Source organism: Euprymna scolopes, chromosome 22 (genome assembly GCF_053919585.1).
Source record: "Euprymna scolopes isolate OS-2025 chromosome 22, ASM5391958v1, whole genome shotgun sequence".
NCBI classification, from domain to species: Eukaryota; Metazoa; Mollusca; class Cephalopoda; order Sepiida; family Sepiolidae; genus Euprymna; species Euprymna scolopes.
The window spans coordinates 105,646,376-105,672,810 of record NC_136503.1 but is presented as its reverse complement, the minus strand read 5'-3'; the positions used below and the strand labels follow the sequence as shown (position 1 = coordinate 105,672,810).

Here is a 26,435-nt window from a genome sequence, read left to right as displayed (position 1 = left end):
AAAAGTCAGGCAAATTAAAGATAGACGCAACTCCTGTTCTTAAGTTGTAGATATTATGATTTAAACAGCATATAAAAAGTTTTAAGAAGGAGTGAGCCGACCGAGCATACCCTAGAAAAAAGCCTTTTGCGAACATACAGAAAAGTGCACACATCACACATTTTCGCTTTTATATATATAGATGGTGCACCTTCTCCAAGTAACGTAACCTCAAGTAATAGCAGGAAGCTGGATACTCCACCAGACTAGATAAATTATTGTCTTGGAATCCAGTAAGACCAAGAAATCACAAGAAAGCATGGTCAATTATGTTCTCAACTTCTTTACGGACTCGATGTTTGAGAGATAAAAGAGCACATTAATGAAATATTCGAATGTCTATGTATCTCGTATTAAGATCAAGTGCTAGTCCCAGGTAGGGGACCCCTTGATTTCCGAGAACTTTGAAGTAAAATAAAACCCAATAGTTTATTAGAAGGCTATAACAATGCGGGAAAATACCGGGTGATACAAGGGAAAACTGAATATTGAATAACGTATTTGCTTCCAGTGTTTTTTGTTGATCAGTAAAGTCTATTGTGACACTGAAATTTTATAATATTTTAGGAATGTGACTACATTGTCAAGTATTTGTATTTCTTAGGTTTCCTTCTGTTACAAATATTTACTGACTGTAACAACTGTTGTTCTCAAAATAAAGAAAAATTCATCCTGCACTGTCAACCAAGCTCCAACCCCTGTCCCATCACCAAAAAAGTTGCATATTTGTATTTGTTTTACAAGTACTTTATAATGGTATGTGCTCTGACAAATTCCTAGCACTAGTCCTGCTTAAACGTATTCAAGGAAGCTGACAGTTATGCATTATATGCACCACCACCCCAACATAAGTCCCCTTTATTTGTCTTTGTCACTGCAAAAATTGAGAATTGTACACTCTCCTGATATACAAAAACTTTTGAAAAACTTTCACGACTTGGAATTTGCATAAAAAAAAAAAAAAAACAACACAAAAACAAGAGTCCATATAACGTATTGGTCATACCTATGTTCTGTGGATTTGCATCCCGGTCAGCTTGCAGTACATCGTGGTGGTGTTGGATGACCTCGTCCAGCTTCTTTTTCATCTTCTTCAACAGACTGCTGTAGCTGAGAGACTCAAAAAAGCGATTACCATTGCTGGCACGCTCTGGGAGGCTGAAATGACACAATACAAAATCGAATGAAACATTCATAAAATTTTTAAGCAGATTCACGTTCAAAATTATTTTCATATGAAAAATGCCCATTTATTTTTATAGATGGCGTGAAATTAGATGCTGGTCAGATTTGGCTGATAAACCATTTTATTTGAATGCAAAAAACAACAACAAAAAAATTGATTTTTCAAAGAACTATCATTGTTGAATGAATTTTATCATTATTTCGTTTATAAAAGTAAAAAGATGTTGGAGTCATTAATATAAAAAGTATATTTTTTAATTAGTAATAATTAGGGCTATGACAACAGCATATTCTTTTCATTGTTTTGACTCTCGAGTGTATATCTGACACAGACACAATCAACCGAGGATCACATCACTCTACATAAAAACATAAGTTATCAATGGATATATACCCGAGAATCAGAACAAGGAAAAGAATATGCTGTTGACATAACCCAAGTAATAATATACTATACACTATTACAAAAAGGTTTTGGATCAATTAAGTTTCAAGGACATCAGAAAATGAGCAAAATGAAAAGGAGAACTTTGCGTTTACTCCAGTTGACCTTCATCACACGTGACATCTATAAACAAACAGATAATAAACTCGTGTCCTCTATCCCGACCATCATCAATGGGTCTGAGGTGCTTTTGGCAGCATCTGACGAAGAAAAACTTTTTGCCAAGAACTTTGCTGCAAACTCAGCCTTATGTAATCAGAGTCTCCTACCTCCCAAATTTCCTCGCAAGCCTGAAAATAATCCGAGTGAGATCCACATATCTGTTCGTGATATTTCCACACTCGTCAATAACCTTGATGCCAGCAAAGAAACTGGTCCTGACGATATTCCAGTTATATTATTCAAAAACCTGCAACCGAAACTAGCATTCATTCTTGCAAAGCTGTTCAATCGATGACCAAAGGAGAAATTCTTTCCAACACCTTGGAAAACCTCATTAGTTTGTTTAATATTTAAAAATAATGGAAATTGGTCTTCTCCATCTCAGTACAGACTGATTAGTCTTCTGTGTGTCATAAGTTGCTTGAATCTGTGTTAAATAGAGATGTCATCATCATCCTCATCTTGCAGCCTCAGCTGAGATTGAACTCACTACTCCCTTCCAGTATTCCCTATCTGTCGTCGCACCCAAAAGATCTTCCTTGGATATGAATGTACCTTGTTGTATCCTATCTGGAAAAGTTAACTTTCGTGATCGATTGTGAGATGATGGATGTGTCCACAGTAAAAATGATGAAACAAGTCCATCTGTGGCACGTGCACAATTCCCAGCAAACTGAACACGTCTTTTGCAAACTGAGATCGATACTCTCGGTAAGTCTCCATATATCAGTTCTAGAGTTTCGCCATGAGATATTAAGTGCTCTTCTCAAAAGACGAGTATAACATCCATCCAAACGACGCTGTTGTTTTGCTGAAAGAGTCCGACAATACCATCGACATACGACAGAAGGAAAAGGAAAGTTTGATTTTATTTTATTTCGATATTGAAGTCTTAAAACTTTTTCTTAACTTTGCTCCTTTTCAGTTGAGAGTTGGAACAACAACAATAGCAACAACAACAGAAACAACAGCAAATATAAATAGAAAAAGTTAAGTTTGTTCTGTTTTTTCGCAATCCTCGCTGGATTTATTTTTCTAAAGTCTTTAATTACATTTGAAATTCTACATAAATTCAAGTTCAAACAACAGCAAATATAATGAGGATAGATGGGTCTCTCTTAAGAAAAAAAAAACACCCTTAATAGCCCTAGCGAAACATCAAGTATTCAGCTACTGACAAGATTATGAACTACACTAATAGAAATATTGTCAACCACCTCAGCAAGAACAACCTACTCAGCGATAAGAAATATGGTTTCCATCGAGTGAGATTTACAGCTGATGTACTGATTGTAATTTCATGTAGGATCAGTGAATCTATCGACAGGAGTTTCCTCTCAAGATCAATAGCTCTTGATGTTTTAAAGGCACTTGATAAAGTTCGAAATAATGGTATACTTAACAAGATTTCCAGCTATGGAATATCTGGAAATGTCTTCTCAACCATTGAATCTTTTCTCTCCGATAGGTTTATACAAATAGTCGTCGATGAACAAAGTATCAATGCTGGCATGCCTCAAGAATCCATCCTGGGCCAAACTCTCTTCCTTCCAAATCACATTCTAATATACTTCAAAGGTCAACAACGACCAACATTTTTGTGAGTCTCTCTCCTCAGACCATAAGCGTGTTGTACAATCGGGTAAAAAGTGGTTAATTTTAACGCATCTAAAACCAAGTTTTTATCTTTTCACCACCAATGCCCTGATCCTCACTTTGCCCCAATTGATATGAATGGCTCTCATTTTGACAAACTTCTGAATCTGACCTTTACTCTTGACCTAAAATGGAAGACTTACATCAAATCTGTCACCAATGTTGCTGAAAAAATGGTTGCATCATTTTACTGTTCCAGAAGGTATCTCACTCTCGACATAGTCCTCTACCTGTACAAGAGCCAGATACATCCTAAAATGGAGTACTGTTGCCATATCTGCCTTGACAATGTTTAAAACCGGCTTCGAAACCTAGTAGTTGATGCCCTTTTTTCTTCCCTGCAACCTCTTTCCTACAGGAGAGATGTTGCGAGCTTGTCTCTGCTCTTGCTAAACTTTCACAAAAAGCACTTGTCTAGCTAGAACAACCATCAACAGTTTCCCCGGATTCTGTGCCTAAATCTAAACGCAAATTCCATGAACAGATTTTCTTTCCTAGAACTGCTTGCCTGTGGAACTCTGTTCTGCTGGTCTGCTTTCCAGCTGACTACAATATGCTGATGACACCCAAATCATTTATTTTTAACTTTTGAAATCAGTAATATATATTAGGTATAATATAATATTCAATAGAAAATTACTAAAAATTAGGTACAATATAATATTCAATAGAAAATGACAAAAAATAAATACAAAACTTGCATGAATTCAAATATATTTAAGCATATGAAGTTGAAAATGTGTCGCCTCAAAGAAGCATCTTGGAAAAAAATGAAAAATACAGAATAGATAAACTGTTTTAAAAACACGTTAAGATGCAATAATTATTTCAACTTAAAAAAAAAAGAAAAGAAAATTTATCTTTTTTTTTGCATCTCAGCATGTTTTTAAACAGTTTATCTGTTTTAAAACAGTTTATCTGTTTTTTCTATATTTTTCATTTTATTCCACGATGATTTTCCACTTAATATTTGGTGAACACATGCCTTTTCGGCTTACTACTAGAAAGTTCCATGTGCACAACCTTGATAAAACAACACAAGGATGGGCTTTTTACTTGCAAGGAAATAAAAAAGAAAATTCTTTTTACATCTTAGCATGTTTTCATTGTATTTAAACATATTTTATGACCAGGCAAGAGCTAATGATAAATAAGAGAGAACAGGTTAGAACAAAATAACAGAAATTAAATATATATATATATATATAAATCCCCGAAACAGTGTTTCATGGTAAACAACTGATGATCCCTTGAAAAATAAATTATTGGTATTATAGTAAATTCGAGAGCAAGTTGATGCAGTGATTGCAGGTGATTAAATGACTTACTGACTAGATGGTTTTCTAACGAATGATAAAAAATAATTTTTTTGGTATAGTTTTAAAGGTTAAAAACTTCAAAGACTATATATATATATATATATAAAACAGAAAAAAGAAAAACAGAAAATAAATAAAAAAACAGAAAATAAATAAATAAAAAAACAGAAAAAAGAAAGAAAAAACAGAAAAAATAAATTTAAAAAAAAAAAAAACAGAAAAGACTATCAATAAATATTATCAATAAAGGTAGAACAAAACCGAGGAAATCAGAAAAAAGAGGAAGAGAATAAAAAACAGGGTGTGGAATGAAGAGTCACTTACTTTCCAGGTGAAATAAGTCTTCCCAAATACAAGACAAAGAAACGCTGCCATATAAGAGGAAGAATCGGATGATCAGAAGGCGTATCGACAGCCTGCTGTGCCCATCGATAAATGTTGAGTCGGGCAAAAGCAGGAAAGGTTTTCAGTTTTAATTTCACAGCAGATTTCTGCAAGTTTAAAAAACAATTTTTTTTTAAATTATAAAGTAATTAAAAAAAGAAAATAAAGAAAGGTTATTGTCCAGAATATCCTCTATATCAAAAGACAAAAAATAAAGAAAAATCTGTATAATGTACATACCTGTGACAAACAAAAATATCAGATTCCAAAAATCACATAAAAAGTAGTTTTATTTAAAAAAAAAAACAATTTTGTGGCTAAATCAGAATTGCCAATCTCTCAACACCATTTTTGCAGGATAAGAGATAATTCCAAACAACTCAGTTTGGTGAGATTTTAGAAAACCATTCTTAACATGAGGAGCGGGAGCATTGGAAATGCTCAAATTTGCTTAAAAATAATTTTCTTTATAAAAATAAAACTACTTGATCAACTTATGTGATTTTTGTTGTAGAAAATTTTCTTTCTGTTACCTGCATGTACATCAAAGCTCTGATTTTTCTGATTCTGATTAATCGTCGCTAGTTAAAACCGACACAATCAAAAAATGGTCTCAAATCAATGGCCTACCGTTTATTTCTTTTTGTAAATTTTAGATATATATACATACATACATTTAAACAGACAGGTGAGATTTATATTATAGATGTACATCTATATATATAAAAGCGAAAATGTATCTAAAAACTTTTGACCGACGGAACAAAAATTCACAAACTTGGTATCATATTAAAGCCCCACCCTCCGGACGACAAATATAAAAAAATTAGCCCAAAAAGACCATCAGAAGTGCGTCAACTGATCGATTTTCTGCAGGGGGGGGGCCAAAAAAAGTGACATTTTAATGTTAAACATTACATATTTTTAAATCGATTTATAACTCCCCCAAAAAATATGGGCGCCAGCCAACTTTTCTACATAAAGTATACACGGGGTTGTTTATTTTGGGTCAACTTGTATTTAAAACCCGCTGAGTCATGTCATGTGATCTTGATGTCGGCAAGCTCTAATGGCAGTCTGAATTTAAAAAAAACATGTTATCGGTAAAAAAAATTAACCCTCGCACAAGCTAAACTATGAACTTTTACACTATGACAACGTTACCAAAGTTATTAGCACATTAAAAATAGTTAGATACGATAGTTAAATGAAAAATAACAAGCCAAAAATGTGAAGTAAAAAAAAATACGCTTACAAAAAATATTAACGATCGAAGTTTTTACAAAAAAAAAACAGCCAGACGCCATTTTCTTTTTTAGTAACAGTCTTTAGAGTAAGGAAGACGAAGTGAGAGAGAGAGAAAGAGAGCGAGACACAAACGCAAACAGAGAGAGAGAGACAGATAGAGAGAGATGTCTAGACAGGAAACGAAATACGTAATTTAATAAACGCTAATGTGAAGTAAAACAAAAAAAATAAAATACTGCTACATCATCTCGTAACGCTCCCGCGATGACCTCATTTAGTGGCTATCTGTTAATCAAACCTCTTTCACTCGCTTTATAAGCCTTATTTTAACACTATAATCAATTCCTCTTACTCTTAGCCTACACAGTTAAGTGGTTGGAGTTTGTTTCACCTCCGCGTCAAGGCTCCCGGGTTCAATCCAGCCTCACGACCAAAACTATTTGTTTTTCTTTTACATCTTTAGACACGCGGGCAACGTTTCTTTATTTTTTTTACTTCACTTATTCTTTAGTTTACTCCCCCCCCCCCATACACACAGCGTTTTTTTTTTTTTTTTTTTGGTTTTTCCGATTTTTTTAACATCGTTTCAGGGTTATTACTTATCGCCCCATCCCCCCCATACACACACCTACAAACACCCGGGCAACGCCGGGTACCCCCCCCCCTCCCCCCGCTAGTTAATTATAATTAAATTTTTAAGACATTTTTTATTTTCACATATTTAAAATCTACGAAAATGGAGATTTTTAGTTATTGTTTAACTCCTTAATATTAGAAGACTTCAGTTAAATATGATTAAATTATTACAATGAAATGATATTAATTACGGCAATGCACACATCTTTAAAAGAAAGGGTAATTAATTAAAACAAATTATTTTTATAATTCAGTACAAATCTTTAAAAATGGGTAATTAATGCAATAAATATCCTGCCTTGACAGAGTACAAAATAGACTTCGTGGCTTAGTGGGGGATGCCCTTTTCTCTACCTGTCAACCTCTCTCCCACAGAAGAGACGTTGCGAGCCTGTCCTTGTTTTATCCTTATTTCCATGGCAGATGCTCGTCTGAACTCCAATCTCTGGTCCCCTCTCGCCAATCTTTCACGAAAAACACCCGTCTAGCTGAATCCACTGTGAAAAATTTCCCGCACTCTATATCTGTGCCTAAATCAAAACGCGGATTCCATGAACAAAGCTTCTTTCTTAGAACTGCACGGACGCCTGTGGAACTCTGTTCCGTCTGCCTGCTTCCCTCCGGACTACAACTTGGATGTCTTCAAGTCCAATGTTAACAAATTCCTAATGAACCGCCCCCTTAAGTAAACACTTCATCAAATCTCCACACTAACGTACTGTACTTGCAATAACCCTTATCCCTGAGTGGCTTCCGGGCCTTGATAAGTGGTGATCACTGTAAAAAAAAAAAAAAAAAAATTATTTTTATAATCTATAATATAAATCTCACCTGTCTGTTTAAATGTATGTATGTATGCATGTATGTATTAGTGGTGGTCCGATTCCAATATTGTTCCCGATTCCGATTCTTTATAAATCTCTAAATATTTAACTATATAGTTGTATTTTTCTCTGTTTTGTAAAAACACACGTGTTAAATGTGTAGATATATTCCTAAACATACTTGTGGAGAAAGATCCATCGATTTTAGCTTCACTAGTGGTTTAAAATCAAAATTTTTTTTATCATTATTACCAGCAATGGAAGATTTTGATTTAAACAAAATCAAATAAAAAAAACAAAAGAATCGTTTTGGCATCAGAAAATCGGTACAAATTCTTCCGATTCCGATACCTTCAAATATTCCGATTTTTCCGATTCCCGATTTCGATTAATTATCCCAACACTAGTATGTATGTATGTACGTTTGCCTTAAACTTTTGACAGAAGTGACGTATTTTCACAAGATCAGTATCGTTTTTGAAGCTCAAATCTTCAGATGACAAATATAAAAAAATTGGCTAAAAATATTAATTCCTTCACCCTCAACTGGGTACTTTTCTACAGGGAGGCGTCGCTTTTTTCGCCGATATTTTCAAAAGTCATCCCCTCTTTTCGATTGACTAGCCTTAATTTAAACCTTTGCTACTTCCAGTTTGGCGATGGATGCAACAGCAAAAACGTCACTTTTTTTTTCACATTCTTTTCCTCCTTTGCGGTACGGGTTCGAGCTTGCCTGCCTACTACTTTTTTTTTTTTTTTTTTGCTTAACACACACTTCCAAACACCAGGGTAACACCCAGTTCCAAGGCTAGTCTTATATATAAAAGGCTATATGTCTGTCTGTCTGCCTCCATATTTTCAAACTATCTCCTCAGAAACTAAAAGTCGCAGAGCGGCGTTAGGGGCCTCAAATGATTGGATTTTCTACGAGCATTCTTTTATGGGTCCTTAGCCGGATAAAATTGTTTTTAAGGGGGTCAAAAATCGGTCAAAATTGAAAAAAAATCGTTATAAATTTTATGCATTCATCTGAGTTTATTTTTAATTTTTAATCAGTTCATATGCGTGTCACGTTGGTACAGTGGTAACGTCACCAGCTTTGAATACTATGGTTTTGGTTTCGATTCCAGCTGATAGCACCCAAATATTTTTTTTTTTTATAATAATATATATGACAATATATATTAATATAATAATATATATGACAATATATATTAATATAATAATATATATGACATCTGGACAAACTAAAATATCACATTTAAGCATATTTTACACCCGGGCAAAGCTGGGTGCCCCTGCTGCTAGTTCTATACAAATTTTTAAAAACAGGCAATTAATTCAAACATTTTTATAATTCAGTACAAATCTTTAAATGCATAGATTTAAAACGAAAAGTTTTGTTTGAATTAATTAAAATGAAACTGAAATTTGACTGGATTAATCTTATCTTTCGTTTCTTTTTTTTTAAGATCTGCGTATTGTAGCAATTAATATAATTTCATTGTAAGAATAGAATAATCTTTAACTGAAACCTAATTCAACTAGACAAATCTTTTTCTCCTGTGCATTGTACCATACATCATATAGAATTTCCTTTACTTTTGTTTTTAATGGGAATTCTGGACAAGAACTAATTTTTTATCATGTTATGTCCTTTGATATTTGTTTGTGTTATTATCAAAAAAAAAGTTAATTAACCAATCAGTTTGTTTAAATTAATTATCAAAAAAAAGTTAATTAACCAATCAGTTTGTTTAAATTATCAAAAAAAAAGTTAATTAACCAATCAGTTTGTTTAAATTAATTATCAAAAAAAAAGTTAATTAACCAATCATTTTGTTTAAATTAATTATCAAAAAAAAAGTTAATTAACCAATCAGTTTGTTTAAATTAATTATCAAAAAAAAAGTTAATTAACCAATCAGTTTGTTTAAATTAATTATCAAAAAAAAAGTTAATTAACCAATCAGTTTGTTTAAATTAATTATCAAAAAAAAGTTAATTAACCAATCAGTTTGTTTAAATTATCAAAAAAAAAGTTAATTAACCAATCAGTTTGTTTAAATTATCAAAAAAAAAGTTAATTAACCAATCAGTTTGTTTAAATTAATTATCAAAAAAAAGTTAATTAACCAATCAGTTTGTTTAAATTAATTATCAAAAAAAAAGTTAATTAACCAATCAGTTTGTTTAATTAATTATCAAAAAAAAGTTAATTAACCAATCAGTTTGTTTAAATTAATTATCAAAAAAAAGGTTAATTAACCAATCAGTTTGTTTAAATTAATTATTAAAAAAAAGGTTAATTAACCAATCAGTTTGTTTAAATTAATTATAAAAAAAGAAGAAGTTAATTAACCAATCAGTTTGTTTAAATTATCAAAAAAAAAGTTAATTAACCAATCAGTTTGTTTAAATTAATTATCAAAAAGAAGTTAATTAACCAATCGGTTTGTTTAAATTAATTATCAAAAAAAAGAAGTTAATTAACCAATCAGTTTGTTTAAATTAATTATCAAAAAAAAGAAAAGTTAATTAACCAATCAGTTTGTTTAAATTATCAAAAAAAAAGTTAATTAACCAATAAGTTTGTTTAAATTAATTATCAAAAAAAAAGAAGTTAATTAACCAATCAGTTTGTTTAAATTAATTGTCAAAAAAAAAAAAAAATTAACCCATCAGTTTAATTAATTAAAATGACATTTGACTTTGACTCAGCTAATCTTTTCTTTTTTTTTTTTTTAACTACTCAAATAATTAATCTCCAAGACGGTTTCTAATTAGAATACATCTTCCACCATTATATATACCCGACTTTTGGACATTTAGTTAAGTTAAACCATAAACAGACAAGATATGCGCTTTTATAACTTTCAGATCAGAGATCTTTATTTAATAAAATAGTTTTATTATTTAAAAAGTTTTATTTACAAAATCTTTCATTCAAAATATTATCAAATAAATAGAAATATATACACTTCTTAGTTATTTACAAAAAAAAAAAAATGGTTAATTAAGCAATGAGTTTTGTTCAAATTAATTTAAATGACATTTGACTTCGACTCGACTAATCTTATCTTTTTTTTAAAGATCTGTGCATTGTAGTAATTAATATTCTGGTCAACACGCACCTTCCAAGCTTGTTCTACGGTCATTTTTGGATTCGCCAACAATTCTTGTTGCATGGTTGGCCACAAAAGAGTGCATTCTTCAAATTTTCCTTCAATGGTGAGAATAAGATATGCTAACCACGGGACTTCGGGACTGGATAGTTTCTCCAAGAAAGATGGCAAATTCTGACCTGCTGCAATCCAATTTACAAAGGATTCCACCATGCCCTGACTACGGTATTCTGCTAGCAGACACTGAATGAGAGGAGAAAAAGAAAACATTTAAAACAAAAATAAATGCAACATAAAAAAAGCACAGAAATGATAAAAGAAAAAAAAAACGGAAAATATATTCATGTTCACAATTTTCTTCTTTTTTTTTCTTCAGTTTTTCATTATTTCATTTTTTTCAGACAGCATTTTTCATAATTTCATTTTTGCTTTCAGTGTTAGATAAACGCCAGGTATAAAGCATTTAATCAGTTATCGGTTTGTCTATTTATCTAGCAGAGTAAATAACAAAGTTGAATCGTGGGAATCAGGTGCAGAAAGGGTCAAAGAGTAATGTTGTGATATGTATCAAACTGGGTGACTGATCAAGTTGCACTGGAAGGTATGCAAACGGAGACTGGATCTGACATGTCATGGGCTCCACTTGGAAAAAGCTGAGTTAATTATAGTGAGTTGGTTTTGGGACACCAAAGAGACAGGATGGGTTCAACAAGTCTCCCCATAAGAGGGCGACAGTTTCCAAATGGATGCAGAGAAACCACAAGTCAAAGATCATTCACTCCAGTTCTACTGTGACAAAATGCCTGGGAACGAATAAATATATATATATATATATATATATATATATACATGCAGCATCTTGTGTCTGTCTTGCAAGCGGCTTGTTATAATAGAATCCAGCTCCCCCAAGATGTTGGCGAATCCCTCTGGAGAAGCAGCAGAAACAGGTATGTTGTCATGTTCGTATATGCTATGTTTTGACACACACGCAGACCAGATGAGTCACGGGCTGTTAAAATAGATATTAAGGACACAAGAACATTAAAATAGGCGTTAAATAAGACCATTAAAATAAGCGTTAAATAAGACCATTAAAATAAGCGTTAAATAAGACCATTAAAATAAGTGTTAATAAGACCATTAAAATAAGCATTAATAAGACTATTAAAATAAGCGTTAAATAAGTAGGTAGCACACACACTTTTTAACATCAGTAAATATTTGATTAACAGTAATATGTAGAGCGAGATAATGTCGAAATCACTAAACTCAAAAATTGACTTTACTATCTTGATATGAATATTAAGAGTTGAAGTTGGAATGACCAGAGTTGTAAAGTCTTTCTACAAATAATCATTTTTACTTTATCCAAAAAGACCAGTTACCGATGTGTTATTGTTTCTTCTTTTGGCTTGAAATAATCTTTGCTCCCCAGTGATAGAGACTTTGGTGACTAGTGACAAAAGATTTGTCCTTTCGATCTTTTTACAATGTGGGAAAAATGGTAATTCGTCGAACAGGACCTTTTAACATGCAGGGTCTTTGCCAAAGTAACCGCTGAGTACTAAGAGACCAACTGGGACCCAGAACAGCCGAACTCAATGACATCACTAACTGGGCGCCATTATTTTCTTTACTGTGATTTTCCATTCCTTTTCAAACAACAGAAGAACATTGTTAAAGATCTGGCTTGATGGCACTGCTTTTCTAAAGGAATTGCAGTAGAATATGTATGCACATATGTAGCCAATATTCAGTTCTACAGCAGACAAACAAACCAATTTTTATTTAAGTTTTAGAAGTACTAGTTCAATAGTCTGTAGATTCTAAGGATTGTCAGGTATCATTCATGAATATACGGCACAATCACATTGACGTTCTCATTACATCACCAAAGTTAAGCAACATTAAGCGTGGTCAATATCAGACGGGTGTGCATTTCGGAGTTCCAGATACTCTATGTAGGAGGACATCGGTATCTCCCTGCAAGAACTGCAAAAACGTAACGCGATCATCTCCCCTAATGGAGATATACAAGCGACTGGGGATCACCTTTTTTTCTTTTTTACATAGGAGTCACAACTTATCACAGCCCAAAGGCCACTCGAGGATAAGGGTCAGTGTACAATTTAAGTCAATTGAGATAATATCATAGTAATCGTTAGTAGTGGAAATTTGATAAATTGGATTACTTAAGGGGACAGTTCATCAAGAATTTGTTTATGTTGGACTTGAAGACTACCAAATTGTAGTCAGCTGGAAAAGAGTTCTACAGGCGTGCAGTTCTAAGAAAGAAGCTTTGTTCATGGAACCTATGTTTAGGTTTAGGCACAGATAAAGAGTGGGGGCAATTATTGACAGTGGTTTCAATTAGACGAGTGTTGTGAATTTTATATTCCCATGAAACTTCCTACTTCAGAGGAAGCTAGTTCGATCTGCTTAGGGCGAATGCCACTTTGGCATTGGTATCATTCATGAGTGTACAATGGTTTTTGTTTCATTCAATCATATGCCCCAAACACACATGGATCAAATGATTTTGACTATGATTATACTTGCAAAAAGTCAATAAAAAATAAAGACTGCGTGACTTTACCTGGTAGCATTAAATTAGAGTTTTTGAAAAAGATTAAACTTTAGATCACAATACACACGTAAAATAAAATAAAAAATTTTAAATGTGTATATTTCTGATAACTTTTGGTTTTACTGCTCCATTCTCTTTGGCACCTTTTTCATCAAAGAATAGTATGGTTCAAATGTGCATCTACATTGCAAACACGCATGGATATACGGCCGATTTTGACTACGATGATCATCTTCATATTGTTTGGAGATTATTTTGGCAGATTTTATCTTTGAGAAAAAAAATATGAAGAGAGCTGCAATCCGGTGAATGTGAATCCCATCTCCTAGTTATAAGACAATCACTAAAGAGTCTCCACATATAAGTTAACGGTAAAAGACTATTAGACATTCATGACAAATCAGGTTTAATGTTAAATCTTATTGGTTAAAGTTTTTATGCTTCAAGTTCTTTATATTTTCAAATATTTATATTTGGTTTGGTTGTTTTGTAGAAGAAAATTTAGTTTTGTTTTTGGTTTTGCAGAACATGATTGAGTTTTGCAAAAGTCAACGATGATAAAACAAAGACCGGAATTTTACGTGGGAAGCATTAAATTATATTTTTTGAAAAAGATGGAACCACACTTACACACGTAAAAAAAAAAAATATATTTCTGATAATTTTTGTTTGACTGTTTCATTCTCCTTTGCATCTTTTTTATCAAAGGTAAATTTATTTGGATTTTTGACTTTGCAGAACATGACTGAGTTTTGCAGAACATGACTGAGTTTTGAAAAAACAATAAGATTAATGTTTGGTGCATTTTAAGTCAGAAAGCACGATAAGTCAAGCATCGACCAAATATAGCTAGATTGCAAAAAGGAATGTAAATTCTATCAATGGTTCCATGGGTGGAATTTGTTTTAGGGAGAGGCACCCTGTACCAGGCATTACCCTCTCACCCTTGTATGAATCATAAGAGATGTTTTCATCTGATGGCAGCACTCATCATGATTTGATAGAAGCCCTTTTTTTACTTGTCATAATTAGACAGTTTCTTCAAGCCTCTTTCAAAGCAGCTCTCGAATGTCCGTTGCAGGGGTAGATTTTTGCCCAGTTTTCGGATCACTCCTGATATTACATCTTCAAGTCTTGCATGAGTGTCCCTTCCGATTCTACCAGGATCCACAAACTAAATACACTAATAAATTTATTTTAAAAAAAAAAGGAGAAAAAGAAAAAAAAAAAAAATGGTTAACCTGATATTGTTCTGATAATAATGTTTCCACCATTTTGAGGGCTTCAGGATAACGGAATGCACTTCTCACCAAATTATCAAGTACGTAACAGCAATTCCTAAAAAAAAAAAAAAAGAAGGAGGAGATTCATGACAAACAGATAACAAAATCAACATGTTACGATTGTTATAATTAAGATGATATTAACTGTAGCTAGCGTTTAAATATGGTTTTTAGTGGAAGATGGGAAAGGAGTGGTTCCCTCCCCTACATCTCAATGTACCAGCCTATGGTTGGTTCCTTCACTTTGTTTTATTTATACATAAGTGCAAGTGATCTTTCAAAGTGATGACTAGAAATAATAAAATGCTTATCTTTTGGCGATTGTGTTTTTTTCACTGACAATCTTCCAAAGCTCATTACTGCGTGAAGAATACCTTTTCAACTTTTTTTTTTTTTAATAAAACGAACAAAGTTAAATTATTTAAACAATAAAAGTTTAACAAAACAATATATGCTTTTTTTTTATGAAGTTGTTTAAAAAAAACATCTGAAGAAATTAGAATGTTTATACCTTCAAGTATCAACATAAAATTTGTTGTATATTTAGAATTACACTTATTTAAAAAAACAGAAAAATCTTTATGATGTACATACTCGTCATAGAATGAAGATGTCATATTCTAAAAATCATGTGGGCTTGGCTAGTAACTTTTCTATTTGGCTAGTAAACAAAAATATTTAGTTGTCAAAGGTCAACCAAATATAAATTTGTCCATAGAGCCCTGATGTTAATCTTTATTACAGAGTAAAACATAAGTAAAATTTATCATGAAAAAAAAAAAACCTCCACAAAACTACTTATTTCTTATCATGGCGACTAGAAATAATAAAACGCTTATCTTTTGGCAATTGTGTTTTTTTCACTGAAAATCATCACAAAGCTAACAAATGAGTGAAAAATATCTTTTCAGTTTTTTTTAATAAAACAAAGTTAAATTATTTAAACAACAAAAGTTTAATAGAACAATAAATACTCTTACTTTTTTAACGAAGGCTGTTTAAAAAAATATCTGAAGAAGTTAGAACGTTTATACCTTCAATTATCAACATAAAATTTGTTGTATATTTAGAATTACACTTATTTAAAAATATACAGAAAAATCTTTATGATGTACATACTCATCACAGAACGAAGATGTCATATTCTAAAAATCATGTGGGTTTGGCTAGTAACTTTTCTATTTGGCTAGTAAGCAAAAATATTTAGTTGTCAAAGGTCAACCAAATATAAATTTTTCCATAGAGCCCTGTTATAAAACAAATAGTGGCAAAGAACAGTCATCCCTTTCCTTTCCTCACTTTTCACACTTGCGACTCCTAGTCTCCAGCAATAAAAGACAGAAATAAAAGAGAAAAAAAATTGAATTCCCTCCCTGTTCTCGGTTTCCTAACCAACATGCACAACTTTTAAATGTAATGTGAAAAAATATTTGGATGATAAAAAGTAAAACAAAATAGGTTAAAAAAATACTGACCTATCAACACTCCATTTTTGAATCTTTAAAATGAGGTGAGCCCACAAGGATATCACAGCCACAGCATCACTATCGCGGTTTGTGGCTTGAATTTGGGTCTAAAAATAAATAAAAAATAAGAAAAATATTTTTTGAAAGTGAGAAAAATATTTAAATAAAAATAATTTAAATGAAATCGAAAAATATTTAAATTTAAAAAGAGTAAAATTTTTTAAGTGTTTCAAAAACGGAAAAATAAAAGATAAAAATATTTTTTTTTTTTTAAATGAGGGGGGGGGGAGTGCGAAAAATATTTTTAAAAGTGAGAAAAATATTTAAATAAAATAATTTACAAAAAAAAGAAAAAAAAAATTTTAATTTAAAAAGAGTAATTTTTTTAATATTTAAAAAAAAAAAGCAAAATTAAATGGAAAAATATATTTTTAAAAAAGGGGAAATGAGAAAAATATTTTTTAAAGTGAGAAAAATAGTTTAAGAAAAAATTTAATTTAAAATAAGAGAGAAAAATATTAGGTACTTGTACTGTTTAATCAAGATATTAAAAAATGAAAATATTGAAAAAAAAAACAAGTTATATTGTACGTATCTGTTATGGAATGAAGTTCTCAAAAAAAAAAAATACACTTAATTTGATCAAGTAGTTTTTTTTTTTTTTTTACAGGGAAAAAACAATTTGTTATGATACTGATCAAAAGGTAGCCATGTTTTGGCTTTTAAGAAAAGCTATTATTTAAGATGGGGAGAGGGGTGTCGGCACTTTAGACTCAGTTATCTCCTTGTGACATGTTTTAAAAATCCAAACATAGCTACCTTCAGCGCGCCGTCATAAAGACGTGTGTTTCCACTGTAAAAAAAAAAACTACTCAATCAAATTAATTTAAATTTTTTTCAGAGAACTTCAGTCCAAAACAGATACATACAAGAAACACTCGTCTAGCTGTAAACACTATCAATAATTCCCCCCACTCTTTATCTGTGCCTAAACCTAAACGTAGATTCCATGAACAAAGCTTTTTTATTAGAACTGCACGCCTGTGGAATTGTCTTCCGTTTTCCTGCTTTCCGGCTGACTACAATATGGTTGTCTTCAAGTCTAACGTAAATAAGTTCTTAATGAGCCGTTCCATATAAGTTATCAAATTTAACAAATTTTCATTACTAATGATTATTATATTGTCCAATTTCTACTGTACACTCTTTAACCCTTATCCTGGAGTGGCCTCTTGGCCTTGATAATGAGTTGATACCTATGAAAAAAAAAAGAAAAAGTCCAATGTGAACAAGTTCTAATTGAATCGTCCCCCTAAGTAATCCAAGTTTCAAAATTCCCAGTTTACTATGCTAAAATCACAATGACTAATGTATACTTATTAACCCTTATCCTCGAGTGGCCTCTTGGCCTTGATAAGTGGTGACGCCCTTGTAAAAAAAAAAAAAAAAAAAACAATATAAGATACATACAATATAAGATACATACAATATAAGTTTTTTTTTTTCAATATTTTAATTTTTTAATGTCTTGATTAAGCTGTACAAGTACTAAATATTGAAATTTAAAAAGAGTAAAGAAAACTTTTTTAATGTTTAAAAAAAGCAAAAATAAATGAGAAAAAAATATAAAATTTAACTGAAGGCGACAAAGATAAAAAATAATAATGAAAAAAGTTAAAATAGAAATGAAAAAAAAAAAATAAAAGAATAAAAAATTGGATAAATTTTATATCTTTACTCCTAAAAATTTTTTTTTTGTGTGTGTGTATTGATATTCATATATAAAACCCTTCTTTCTATTTCTTTAAAAAGGAAATACAACTTTGTTATATATGGGTCATGGACCTGCATTCATCTGCAAAAGATCTAGCTAATTTGCATAGTCTTTTAAACATTCATTTTAATTAATTTCCTGTTAGTTTTTTTTCGGTTTCTTTATAGGATGATCATCTTTAGTTAAGTATTACGTGTAATTATATTCATGCAGATATTCTACATGATTTATACTTGCGTAATATTTGCGTAAAAAAGTCATAGTAAGCCCAAACCTCTTTCTATATATTTTTATGTATGCATATATATGTAGTATTGGGAATCCCAGCTTAATTGCTATATAGGTAGTTTTAGAAATAGAAAGTTATGTAAGTATATTTTCATTTCCCATCAGCGAGTTGGCAGGGTCACAAAAGGTTAGGTTTGACAGGTATCAACCTAGAGGTGATGCACCGGAAATTAGGGGTGACACGGGAATTGTGGTCGTAGGCTTCCAGTTGACGACCACATGGAGGAGAGTGGTTTAGGCAGCAGAAGAATGCAGATCGGAGATCTGGCTCTCCACAACCAGGGTTCGAGATGATAGGTTTGCCTTGAATAAAAGATTGAAGCTTCAAATATATCTTGTTTATCGATGCATCTGTCTGCAGTGACGACTTCCCAATGATGAATGAGATGGCAGACCAGCGTCCAAGAAGATATCATCTGCTGGCCAAGGCAACCAGGTATGTACGCATTATACATCGCACATACATGTCTCGAAGACTTTCAAGGCAAGAAACGGTGCAAGGATAAGAACACACATCCACACACACATATAACAGTGAACTGCACGCATAACATACGTAAGAGCATACACACACCTATATATGTAAGAACACAGACACTTAGGAAAAGTACCCGTAAAAGTAAAAACAATCATAAAAGAGAACGATTAGAAACAGAAACGTTTAATAATAATAGTAATGAATAAATAATAAACAGGGCAGCAAACATTTACGGTAACATATTTATATTTGTTTAAAAACTTTTGCCTACCAAACTTCTGTCAGTTTTTGGTCTATAGACATAAAACTTGATATATAGGGTATTCAAACCCATGCAAAACTATATATTTAGGTTTTAGCAGGGGAAAATCGGTGAAAATTAAAAAATAGAATTTGCCAAATGATGATTGAATGACGGCATTACGAATATGCATGCGTAACGTAATAGCTATTGGTTCATGTTGTAATTTTTAGCCTTGCAGCAAACGTGTCTTCATAGCTTAGGTATTAATGTCAAAGGAAAAGGTAAAGTTTTGGTTTCGATTCTTGGTAATGGTGCACAAATCATTTTTTTTTTAACTTTTTAAATCATTACTATATATTGGGTCCAATATAATATAATAATAAATACGAAATTTGCATTAATCAAAATATTATAAGTATTTTACGACCGGGCAATGCTGGGTGGCCTGCTAGTTAATCAATAAGAATGAAAAATAAAAATTTGCGACTTACTAATATCATGGAGGTGAAAAGTTTGGTCATGGTTCCAGGAAAGTCTGAAGAAATCAGGTTTTTAGCTACTCGCATGGGAGTCTCATCGGCAAGTAGGACAGCTTGTAAAGTCTTCAGGAACCTGAATAACCAAATAATTGTATACAATATCAAACATAAAAATTTGAAAGAACAAATCAAGCATGCGGCATCCCTTTCCACGAGTGAAAAATTTACTTTCACCATGACTAATGTTTGCAAAATTTTTTAAATTCAAGGCGCAGTTATGGAGAAAAGTGTGAACAAACAAACAAACAGACAAACAATTTTGGAGCAGTTTTACCCCTATAATTCCACCCTAATGGGCAACCAGAGTTATCCTGGAAAATCCGTTCTGGCAAAAATGTATTTATACCATACAAACATAACAAAACAAGTTGTGAAAATCAATGTTTGGTGCAGGAAGTTGGTATCTACAAACAGCCTAATTTAGTAGCACCAGAGATGAAGAGGTTAGCAATCCTTTGGTTGGTTGGTTGTTTTTGTTTTACGGCATATCAACCTTTTCCGGGTTATTTAATGCCGAATCCAAAGATTTTGAGGAAAAATTTTTGTAATAGAATATATTTGTTGTTTTCACGTCGGTTTCTATTTAACCCATAGTTGGGACCCTAACAGGTACTACCACTCCGGGTCAGAGTGGACCTGGGAGCAAAGGTAATTAAAGGGTGGCTCCACACTCCCCAAAGCCCACAAGCTGAGGCCTCATCACTGGATATAGTTTATGGTCATATCCAGGAACCCCATTGAGGGACTTTTACCCTCTGCAGGGAGGCAGGCGGCGTATTCTAATGCCCCACCGACAGGGCCAAGCAGTCCTTTGAGATGCTGGCATAGTTATAAATTTCTATGTATTCTTCTCATCTTTCATTCAACAAAAATAAAAAGGTGGAAGGAAGGATGTAGTGGAGGAATGTATACTTACTCCTGGTTCTCAATTAAGTATTGGCCTTGGTTGTAAAACATTGGTACACAATGGCCAATGATATGGATGACTGCCTTCGTATAGTACAGACTGTTCAGCTTGGAAAGAAGCGGAATACCGTGCGTTATGAATTCAGCAACGCTGATAGGATTTTTTGAAAAAAGAAAAAAATAAGACTCATTATTTTTGAAAATAAATAAGATATTTATTAATTATCTCATTTTAATTTTTAATGAACAAAAAATATTTCAGCGTGAATCTGTAATTAGACGAGTGAACTAGCTTTAAATAATTGTTGCTTTCCATGTGCGTATATTTAGAATATTTCAAGGACAAACTGGCAGGGTTAAAAGGTTAGATTCGTTAAAACATGGGAATTGGAGGAATATGAGGAATGATTTCATTATAGAAGGGAGAAGAGGGTGCTTTTACTCTATCAGAACAAACTTTTGAAAATCGTAAAACTGAATTTCACATGAAAACAATGGTATCTACACATTCCTCGTATTTTTAAGATGATTATATCCAAAAATTACGAAAATCGATAAGGTAGAAAATTATTTATTAAAGAAAATAGAATTTGAAGAAAACAATCATATTTGCTTATGTAAGACATAGGAGAGTTCAAAAGGAAGGTAATTTTCTGTTTCAATTTAAACAAGATGGCCGCAATTTTTCACCTGCTAACACGATTTAAGTTGTTTTTAATGATTCAGTAATATTCATGTAATTTCGATTGCATAATTTGGAAGCTAACATTGTAATTTATTAGAATTGACAAAAAAATCAGTAGAAACCATTGTTTTTTATCTGAAAATCCCATTTATCAACTACAAAATTTCATTCTGATAGTGTAGAAGTGCCGAGAAGAGAATTGGGTTCTTGTCTAGAATTCCACCTAAATTAAAAAAAAAATTATCTGCATGATATACATACCTGTGACAAAACAAAAATATCATATTCCAAAAATCACATAAACTGATTAAGTAACTTTTATAAAGAAAATCATTTTTAAGCGATTAATTGGAATTTGTAGGCATTACAACATAAATCTAAATAGAATAGTAGAATGTGGATCTTGGATTTACTTTTGGCAGTCGCTTAACTCTCACTTCCCTTATTTTGTCTTTTAGTCCTCATATTCCATAAAAGCAATGTTTCTGACAAAGAGGAAAAAATTGCCGTATTCTAGGTCAGAATCTATTCCATCTAATACTTATCGTTAGCAAGTTTTTTTTACCTTGAAGAACTATTTATTTTTAGCTCCTTCTTGTCTGGAGCGATTTCCATTAAAAAAAAAAAAAAACGTACAAATTTTTGTTGAGTTATCTCCCTTTGTTTCTTGAGATTATTTTCAAAATGGCGGGAAAGAATCACCTCTTGGATGTTCATAAAATTTTATTTTTTCATTTAAAAATAAAACTACTTGATCAATTTACATGATTTTTGGAATATACTTTTTATTTCATTAGGGATACATTCATAAGATATTTTTATTTATTTTTTTTTACTGGACAATTTAATTGATAATGAAACGAGGTGTAAGGATGAAGATAATGTTCCTAAAAGGCAAACCCCCTTCTTCTAAGAAACAACAAAAACAAAGGTGTTAATAGATGACTCATGACACTTCATACAAGTGTGTCTGGGAACAAAATTTTTTTTTTTTTTTTAATTACATTCTCACTCCAAACAAGGCACATTGCCACTTTGATGTAGGGGGCTACTATCAGGGGCAACAACTACTGGGGTACTATGTAGGGATTTGGGCAGCAAGATGTTGGTTCACGTTGCACTTGAACTTCTGCACATCAGTACAGTTGGGGAAGCAGGGACCTGGAATGGAATTCCAAAGTCTAGCGGTTCTGGGGAAGAAACTACTGGAGTAAAAAGATCTTTTACATCTAGGGATCTCTATAGTGTGGGGGTGGGATTTTGCAGCCTGTCGGGTCTGTCGAGTGGGGGCACAAGTGCTTGCAGTTCGTCAGAGCATTCACCATTAAATACTTGTAGAACAGGCAGAGGGATACAACGTTTCGTCGATGGGACAGAGGCTGAAGCTTAGATGCCAGTTCAGGGCCTATCAGATTTGCGACTCTCTTTTGAACCTTGTCAAGGAGCGAGAGACTAGTAGCCGATGCACCAGCCCAAATATGACAGCAAGATACAAACTTGTAGTAGTAGTAGTTGTGAAGTTAGGCTGTATAAGGTGTTAACTTTGGTCAAAATCGCCTGTTCCTTCTTTCATCAGATTATTTCGATAATTGATACTTATCAAAGACATTCCAATAAAAAACCTATTTAAGGACACTGCCAGATAGATGAAGTACATTTGTGCAAACTTTCATAAAAATCAGCCCAACCATTTTGGAGTTCATAGGGAATGAACTCACACACACAGATAAAGTTCCTTTTATATAAAAGTAGATAGATAGATAGATAGCTATCAAGTTAAGTACCATGGTTCAATTGTGCTTTGAACAGAACCAATTATTTGAACGCGCCCCTGTCATATCAAAGAACCTACTGTTGATTTTATATGCCAGGCCTTTCTGCTTGAAAACTTCTCAAAGGCACTTGTGAAGTTAGGCAGTGTAAGGTGTTAACTTTGGTCAAAATTGCCTGTTCCTCTTTTCATCGGATTTTTTCTATTTGAAGACATTGAATAAACTTGAAATAGGATGTTTTAACTTTACTGTTAATGGGAGAAATTGAGTTTTTACATTTATTCAAATAAAATGTTAACATACTGTATTTATTTTATGTAAAAAAAAAAGTTATAGATTTGTTTAAAATCACATAAATTACTTTATCCTGCCCCATTCATTTTAAGGATGAAATACATGCGCATAACCCGTAGTTGAAATTCAGCAACCACTTTTCCAATGAAATCACAATTTGAATGAACATAAAAAGATGTGCCTACTAGACATTATCCTTGAGAAATGGGAGAAAACTTGAATGTCTACTAGACACTATCTTCAAGTGTGTAAGGTTTCTCTGTACAGGGGTTTTTCAGGATAATCTGACACAAGGATACTTTTCACTACAAGTAAACCCTGACTAAATATTAAAAATCACATAGTATTCGCAACCGAAATAAGATCTCCTATGTATGAATAATCCACACTATATTTTACGAGGAATGATACACCTTTTTCAAGTGATGTTACCTCAAGTAGCAATACAAAGCTGGATACTCCACCAGACTAGACGAATTCTTGTCATGGAATCCAATAAAACCAAGAGGCTAAAAAGAAAGATATACTATAACATATTAAAATGGTCAATTGGGGAAAGGGGAAATTATGTTCTCAACCTCTCAGTGAAAATTATTATATTTTTCAATGTATCGTTATCTCCCTTGCTGATTTTTATTTCTAGGTGATTATTTAAAAATGGAAAGTGCTTGACTGAGCTTCAATTTTTGTAAGGCATTCACAACAAGAACTCATCATGTAGCCATCATTCTTTCTCCGTGTGCCTAACATCACACAGAATTTTCTACAATAAGATCTCTTCAGTATAGATAACCCATGAGGAACGGTGCACCTTTTTCAAATCATGTTACCTAAAGTAACAGCACAAAACTGGATACTCCACCAGACTAGATGAATTCTCGTCATGGAATCCATTAAAACCCAGAGACCACAAGAAAGATATACTATAACATATTTAGATGATCAATTGGGGAGAGGAAAAATGTTCTCAACTTCTTTACGGACTCAATGTTTTAGAGGTAAAAGTGCACATTAATAAAAATTTTTTTTTTTTTTTTTTTTTTTTACATAGGCATCACCACATTATCAAGGTCAAGAGGCCACTCAAGGATAAGGGTTAAAGAGTGTACAGTAGAAATTGGACAATATAGTAATCATTAGTAATGAAAATTCGGTAAATTTGATAACTTATATGGAACGGCTCATCAAGAACTTATTTACGTTAGACTTGAAGACAACCATATTGTAGTCAGCTGGAAAGCAGGAAAACGGAAGACAATTCCACAGGCGTGCAGTTCTAAGAAAGAAGCTTTGTTCATGGAATCTACGTTTAGGTTTAGGCAAAGATAAAGAGTGGGGGGAATTATTGATAGTGTTTTCAGCTAGACGAGTGTTTCTTGTAAAAGTTAGGCGAGGGGGGACCATAGACTGAAGCTCAGTCGAACACTTTCCATGAAAATAACAATACATCAGAGACAAACTCGCAACAACTCTTCTGTGAGATAGAGGCTGCAGGGAAGAGAAAATTAAATATTCGAAGATCTATGTATCTCGTATTAAGATCAAGTGTTAGTCCCAGGTAGGGGACCTCTTGATTTCCGAGAACTTTGAAGTAAAATAAAACCCAATAGTTTATTAGAAGGCTATAACAATGCAAGAATACAGGGTGACCCAAAAAAAAAACAAATGACATTCAATTGTTTTTCTGAGCATTTTACAGTCAACGGAGAAAAAAGGCCAAAGACCCTATTGTTTTGATGTGATGTTTTGAATATAATAAACTAGTTATGACCAAAGTTTCATTTCATTTGGACAAAAAACTAAGAAACAGGGCCTAATTATAGTTGGGGCCCATTTTGCGGGGGTTCACCCTGTATATCGAGTGATACAAGGGAAAACTGAATATTGAATAACGTATTTGCTTCCAGTGTTTTTTGTTGATCAGTAAAGTCTATTGTGACACTGAAATTTTATAATATTTTAGGAATGTGACTACATTGTCAAGTATTTGTATTTCTTAGGTTTCCTTCTGTTACAAATATTTACTGACTGTAACAACTGTTGTTCTCAAAATAAAGAAAAATTCATCCTACACTGTCAACCAAGCTCCAACCCCTGTCCCATCACCAAAAAAGTTGCATATTTGTATTTGTTTTACAAGTACTTTATAATGGTATGTGCTCCGACAAACTCCTAGCACTAGCGCCCTCTCAACGTATTTAAGGAAACTGACAGTTACGCATCATATGCACCCCCCCAACATAAGTCCCCTCGATCCGTCTTTGTCACAGCAAAAATTGTACACTCTCCTGATACACAAAAACTTTTAAAAAACTTTTACGACTTGTACTCTGCATAAAAAAACACACAAAAAAGAAACAAGAGTCCATGCAAACTATTGTGCTCCGACAAACTCATAGCATTAGCGCCCTCTCAACGTATTTAAGGAACCTGACAGATGTAAAAGAGCACATTAATGAAATATTTAAGTATCTATGTATCTCATACAGAGTTCAAGTGTTAGCTCCAGGTAGGGTGTCCCTTGATTTCTGAGAACTTTGAAAGAAAATGAAAAATAAAGGTGACCTTTTTGCTAGTATTTCATCCTCGGGTTGCTTTTGTGCCCCAGATTCACGAATACTTACTCGTGTCCATATTTGGTCATCGTCATGGCAACATACATGGCGATAGGATTATCGACTTTGAGTCCCTGTTGCACAGGAGCAAGAAAAGTATCCTTCCGTAACTCTGGGATATTTTCCAAGTCCGTCATGTGCAACATCATCCCGACTTCAAATGGACGAGGCAGCGTGTCGTTGTGGAGATGAAGTTTAAACACTAAATCCCAAGCCCAGTTGCTGAATTGCTGCTCGTTAGTCTGCTGCTGTCGAACGACAAGGGCAACCTGTGAAAGAAGAAGAAGAAGAAGAGAGATATAAGAAGCGCACAGGTTAAAGTTTTGTTTGGTTTTGTTGTTTTACGGTTCAACAAAACCTGAAGAAGGTCAGAGGTTGATTGATTGATTGATTGATTGGTTGGTTTTACGGCATATCAACCTATGTGGTCATTTAATGCCGGAGTCCTTTTTTTTTTTTTTTAACTATTTTTTATTGGGGG

The 26,435-nt window shown here is 32.7% G+C and overlaps 1 protein-coding gene across 2 annotated transcripts in view; it reads right to left on the bottom strand.

The window, feature by feature from the left end:
* LOC145243621 (ectopic P granules protein 5 homolog) overlaps positions 1 to 26,435 on the bottom strand; it is a 230,294-nt gene that overhangs the window by 69,280 nt on the left and 134,579 nt on the right. For both annotated transcript variants that reach the window (XM_080106641.1, XM_080106642.1), the window contains 8 exons: positions 25,964 to 26,223; positions 20,599 to 20,739; positions 19,635 to 19,755; positions 16,369 to 16,466; positions 14,852 to 14,948; positions 11,033 to 11,266; positions 5,131 to 5,297; positions 1,046 to 1,197 (listed from right to left, as the gene is read on the bottom strand). In XM_080106641.1, coding sequence (XP_079962767.1) covers positions 1,046 to 1,197; positions 5,131 to 5,297; positions 11,033 to 11,266; positions 14,852 to 14,948; positions 16,369 to 16,466; positions 19,635 to 19,755; positions 20,599 to 20,739; positions 25,964 to 26,223 — 1,270 coding nt within the window. The remainder of the gene's footprint in view (positions 1 to 1,045; positions 1,198 to 5,130; positions 5,298 to 11,032; positions 11,267 to 14,851; positions 14,949 to 16,368; positions 16,467 to 19,634; positions 19,756 to 20,598; positions 20,740 to 25,963; positions 26,224 to 26,435) is intronic.